Source organism: Ctenocephalides felis, unplaced genomic scaffold (assembly GCF_003426905.1).
Source record: "Ctenocephalides felis isolate EL2017-DRISC unplaced genomic scaffold, ASM342690v1 CF-g0.4_SCAFFOLD_00845, whole genome shotgun sequence".
Lineage (NCBI taxonomy): Eukaryota > Metazoa > Arthropoda > Insecta > Siphonaptera > Pulicidae > Ctenocephalides > Ctenocephalides felis.
The window spans coordinates 74,399,811-74,405,871 of NW_020536999.1; the positions used below are offsets into that span (position 1 = coordinate 74,399,811).

The following is a 6,061-nucleotide window of genomic DNA, read 5'->3' on the forward strand; positions in this document are numbered from 1 at the left end:
TAACCCCCTTAATGGAATTTTTTTATATATTTTAAGAATTAGAACAAGAAACAAGCTGAAAAAATTAAAGTTTTGAGGAAAATTATGATTAAATTACACATTATAATTATAATACTTTAATATCATTTAATTTTAATTATTACTTTCTTATGTGCATCATATTTTCTCATATAAATTTTTCCTATGTGTTTGCGTTATTTTTAAGTTTTCTGTTTATACATATTTTTAAGCTTATGTTAGTAATAAGTTAAATTTGAATGCAACGGTCATCAGTGCGAACATTGATGTATGAAGTTAGCTATGATATAAGTAATATTGGTTGATTAGTTAACATAAGGATTAATGCTTTGTTTGATTACTCTTCTTTTACCTATGGTTTGAAGCTTAATGCCGAATCAAAGTTATTGTGAAGATAGTGAGAATACAGAGTTATTGAAGAAGTGTAGTGTTTTAGTGTGATTTAGGAGAATCACAAACTCGAATACAGAGTTATTAAAGATAGTATTTTAGTGTGATTCAGGAGAATCACAAACTCGAATACAAAGTTATTGAAGAGGTATAGTGTTTTAGTGTGATTTAGGAGAATCACAAACCCTATATACAGTAGTATCTATACTATATAAATCTGATACCAGCTGTTTACGATGCTGAGAAGAAATAGACCTGACATTGGTCGTCGAAGTCGATTAACACGCCTAAAACGTAATTTGCGTAATAACCGCACTGATGGGCAAGTTGGTGCAAATCGATCGCAACAGCAGCGAGCACGCGAAAATGAAACATCTCGAATTCGCAGAAGCAATGCTTCAGTCAACGTGTAGCGAGCAGCATTCTCTTATGATCCGGAAATAGATTACAGTGCCCACAAATTTGTAAAAATTGGAGACATGTCGATCATTTGTCAGCACTTGAAAGCCTTAAAATACAATGGTGAATCTGCAGGACTATGTTGTGCTGGCGGTAAGGTGAAGTTGCCACAATTGGTACCACCACCTGATCCATTACACTCACAAATTTTTGGAATGACCAATGACTTTAAACACTTCTTATCCAACATCCAGAAATATAATAATTGCTTCCAAATGACATCTTTCGGAGCAACGCATATAGTACAGAACAATTTCATGCCGACGTTCAAGGTAATATATCATAATGTTTCTAATGTTAATTTGTATTTGTATCAAAAATAAATTGAAAATGTCATAAAAAATTACAAGGTGCAAGGACAAATTCATCACCTATTGGGGGCACTGCTGCCATTACCAGATGCAGATCATCAATTTCTACAAATTTATTTCCTAGGCAATCAGGGCGCTGAAGTTGATACGCGTTGTACTCCTAATGCATCAGTAAAGCCAAGTCCAACAACTGCAAACGTTTCTTCATCGCAACAATCGTTTAGTGAATTTATTCAAAGTGGCACTTAATCGAATGCCATCAGACAGCCATAATATTGTGATAAGAGCTGACAAAACACCTGCTGGTGAGCATGCAGAAAGATTTAATTCACCAACATTTGATGAGGTGGCTATAGTCGTTGTTGGAGAAAATATGCAATCAAGAGATATTGTGCTTCATCGCCGAAACAATGAATTAAGGCGAGTGTCCGAAACTCATAGGTCTTATGAATGATGCTTTACAATATCCGTTAATCTTCTGGCAGGGAGAAGATGGCTACCACTTTAGTGTCAAAATGGTTAATCCAATAACAGGCAATTATAAACATAATTAAATAATATATTTTAACTCAATATGTATATTATTATTTGTGATTTTAGATGCTGAAACCAATAAAAAGTTAGCGCTATGAATTTTTATTCATACAGGCTGATGATCCGTGATTGTGAAATAAACCACATTTTGATGTGTCAACGACTTTTTCAACAGTTCGCTGTTGACATGTATGTCAAAATTGAGGCTGAGCGATTAACATACATCCGCTTAAACCAACAGCACCTTTGATCTGAAGAAATACATCCATCGTGATGCTATTATTGCCGATGGTAATGCAAACAATGTGGGTAAAATGACAATTTTGCCGTCTACTACATTGGAAGCCCGCGCCACATGCAGGAATACGCACAAGATGCAATGACATACGTTAGAAAATATGGTCGCCCTCTATCTATTCATTACATTTACATGTAACCCGCAATGGATAGAAATTAAGAAAGAATTGATACACGACCAAACACCAGGATATAGACATGATATTACCAGAGTTTTTAAACAAAAATTGAAATCTTTGTTGAATTTCATAATAAAGCATCATGTATGTGCCCAAGTACGTTGCTGGATGTACTCTGTTGAGTGGCAAAAGCGTGGTCTTCCACATGCGCACATCTTAGTCTGGTTAATTGACAAAATGAGGCCAGAAGATATTGATTCAGTCATATCAGCAGAGATTCCTAATAAAAATGTCGATCAAAATTTGCATGCAATAATTACTAAACATGTGATACATGGACCTTGCGGAGTTTTCAACAATAACTCGACCTGTATGACTGACGGCAAGTGCTCTAAACGATACCCGAGAAATCTAACTGCTGAAACCATTAATGGAAATGACAGTTATCCGCTGTATCGTAGGCAATCAGTTGCGGATGGTGGGCAATATGTAGTTGTGAAGGTAAAAGGACGAAATTTATATGTTGACAACCGATAGATTGTGCCGTACTCCCCGATATTATCCAAAACTTTTCAAGCACACATCAATATAGAATTTGTAACTCTGTCAAGTCAAAAAATATATATGCAAATATATTAACAAAGGTAGTGACATGGCCATGTACGCTGTTGCTAAAACAAATGATGAAGTTTCTGAGTATAAGATGGATCGCTATGCAAGTAGCAATGAAGCAATTTGGAGAATTTTTTCTTTCCCAATACATGAAAGACACTCTTCTGTAGTCCATTTGGCAGTCCATTTAGAAAATGGACAAAGTGTAACCCCGTTAATACTGTTGATATAGCGGCGCATCCACCTTCAACAACATTAACAAGTTTCTTTTCAATTTGTCAAAAGAGATGATTTCGCCCGTACTTTGATGTATGCTGATATGCCGCGCTATTACACATGGAACGCATCATCAAAGTCGTTTCAACATCGTAAAAAAGGAACACCGGTTGAAGGATATCCAAATATATTTGCTACAGATGCTATAGGGCGCATTTATACAGTACATCCAAATAATGATGAATGTTACTACCTTAGGTTATTCCTGGTTAATGTTCCTGGACCGACATCATTTCAACAATTGAAAACAGTTGATGGACATATTTGTGCGACTTACCGTGAAGCATGTCACATGCTGCAGTTGCTCGAAGACGATTCGCATTGGGATAATACGCTCAAGGATGCCATAATATCATCATTTCCGCATCAAGTGCGTGCATTGTTTGCGATTATAATTTCAACATGTTTTTCCTCAAATCCGAAAGATTTGAAGATGACATGTCTGAGGATATTTTACATAGTTGTCAAACATTACTGCAGAAAATTTAATAAAAACTTTGATCATGATAGAGGATATGTGTTTATTGATAGCGAATAAAATATTATCATGTTTGGGCCTGACAGAACTAAACCGTTGTGTACAAGATTTACCATGAAGTTAAGAAGGGAGCAACAGTATGATATTAAAACATAGACCGAAATAGTTCGCACAACTGTTTCAAAGTTGAATGATCATCAAAGGATTGTATATGATGATTTGATACAAGCTGTAAACTGTGGATCTGGAGAGATTTTTTTTCTTGATGCTCCTGGTGGTACTGGAAAAACATTCCTGTTATCATTGCTATTGGCAAAGATCAGATCGCAAAATGACGTAGCTCCAGCATTGACATGATCAGGAATAGCAGCAACATTGTTAGAAGGTGGACGAACTGCACATTCAGCATTGAAGTTACCTCTTAATATGCAAATCAATGAAACACCAGTTTGCAACATCAGAAAAACTAGCGCCACGGCCAAGATACTTCATACATGCAAATTGATTATCTGGGACGAATGTACAATGGCCCACAAGAGGTCACTGGAAGCACTGGACAAAACATTGAAATATTTACATGACAATCAAAATATTTTTGGTCGAGCAATGATTTTGTTGTCAGGTGATTTTCGCCAAACTCTTCCAGTGATACCGCGATCAACTGTTGCTGACGAACTAAACGCAAGCCTAAAATCATTAAATTTGTGGCGTTAATAACAAGAAACTCCAGTTAACAACGAACATGCGAGTGGTTTTGCAACAAGATGAAACAGCAAAAGTGTTTTCAAAGCAGTTACTAAATATTGGAAATGGTAATGTCGCAGTTGATGCCTCGAACGGGTTAATAACATTTCCCGCAGATTTTTGCAGTTTTACAAACCACAAAGGAGGGGCTTAGTCAATGCGTATTCTCAGATATAAACCAACAATTTTACGATCTCAATTGGCTGAGCGAACGAACAATATTGGCGGCGAAAAACAAAGATGTCGATGATCTCAATGCAACAATACAAAGTTTACTTCCAGGGGAATGCTTTACTTATAAATCTGTAGACACAGCTACAAATCAGGATGACATACTCAACTATCCTACAGAATTTTTAAATTCATTAGAATTGCCTGGGCTGCCACCACATAATTTAAAATTGAAAGTAGGATCACTTGTCATCATGCTACGTAATTTAAATCAGCCCATACTATGCAATGGAACAAGATTGGTTGTGAAAAAGCTAATAAATAATGTAATTGTGGCAAAAATCATTAAAGGAAAATACAAGGGACAAAATGTATTGATCCCGCGAATTCCTATGATCCCAACGGATTTACCATTTGATTTCAGGCGTTTACAATTTCCAATACGCCTCGCTTTTGCAATGAGCATCAATAAATCGCAAGGACAGTCGCTGCAGGTTTGCGGTATCAACTTAGAGTTTCCATGTTTCGCACACGGCCAATCATACGTTGCGTGTTTGCGCGTCGGTAAACCATCATCCTTATTCATTTACGCACCGCAAAAAAGACCAAAATATTTTCTATAAAAAAGCTTTATATTGATTCCAAAACATTTCGATTCATAAGCAAATGTATAAAATATTTTATATATGAAATATAAAAAAATAGGTATTTTAAAGAATTAAAATATAGTATATATGGAAGCTTCGCATTAATTCTATTCATAACCAAATGTGTTAATTATTTCATGTGCAAGATTTAATTAAATTTTATTAATGATTATTTATGTGAAACGAAGTTCACCGGGTCAGCTAGTCATTAATAAATACTCACATACCATCAATTTAACTAAGTATATATTTACCAACTCTGTTTCGTTGCCTCAGTTCCGAGGAATTCTTCCAAATCACTCAATATGTCATCATTTGCCACAGGACTTGCAATCTAAAAAAACGTCACAATTATCTGCACTATCCTCGTTTCTTTTCTTCTTGGTTTTGGTTGTTGACCACTAAATTAAGCATTCAGTACTCCGCTGCAATTGCATTTGGATCTTCGAAATACTCTTTGTGGTTTCCTCTTTATTTTGTAATACTTCTCTCACATCCTCCTTATGACCTTCGTAATTTATATTTACATTTCATTAGTAGCAAAGCAACTTACCTATTAGCTGCTGCAATTGCATGTTCATCTTCTCTGTGCTCCTTGTTCTGTCCCTTTTCTCTTCATCTGTTTTGAGAATCTGCATTTGTTAAACTTTTTTATTATTTTCGTAACATATATTTACATTACATTATATTATTATCAACTTACAAATTATCTGCTGATCTTGAATATCCGACCTTTGTTCTCCTTCACACTGCTCCCAGCTGCTTCATAATTCCCACAAGTAGGTGATTCTTAAATTTATTATTATGTATTACTTATGTTCATTCTTAAATTTATTATGTGTTTTCATTCAATACTTACAAGAATTAATCATCAATCTTTTGGCAGTGGGTCTAAGTGTGTTCTGTAGTAATAGTGAATCTTGAAAACCTAAAATATATTTTTAGATAAATTAGTATAAATTAACACTGGATTTACTTAATATTTTTATTTACTTCTGTGTCGTC

The 6,061-nt window shown here is 35.1% G+C and overlaps 3 protein-coding genes across 3 annotated transcripts; all 3 read left to right on the forward strand.

The window, feature by feature from the left end:
* The first annotated feature begins 887 nt into the window (after positions 1-887).
* Positions 888-1,427, forward strand: LOC113388744. Its single transcript, XM_026626003.1, has 2 exons — positions 888-1,139; positions 1,218-1,427. Exons 1-2 carry the CDS (start codon positions 888-890, stop codon positions 1,425-1,427), a joined length of 462 nt encoding a protein of 153 aa, XP_026481788.1.
* A 683-nt stretch (positions 1,428-2,110) lies between these two features.
* LOC113388760 lies at positions 2,111-2,665 on the forward strand. The gene has a single exon (XM_026626004.1). The coding sequence runs from the start codon at positions 2,111-2,113 to the stop codon at positions 2,663-2,665; it is 555 nt and encodes a 184-aa protein (XP_026481789.1).
* Positions 2,666-4,019: 1,354 nt separating this feature from the next.
* Positions 4,020-5,032, forward strand: LOC113388776 (ATP-dependent DNA helicase pif1-like). The gene is made up of 2 exons (XM_026626005.1): positions 4,020-4,175; positions 4,355-5,032. Exons 1-2 carry the CDS (start codon positions 4,020-4,022, stop codon positions 5,030-5,032), a joined length of 834 nt encoding a protein of 277 aa, XP_026481790.1.
* Positions 5,033-6,061: the final 1,029 nt, after the last annotated feature.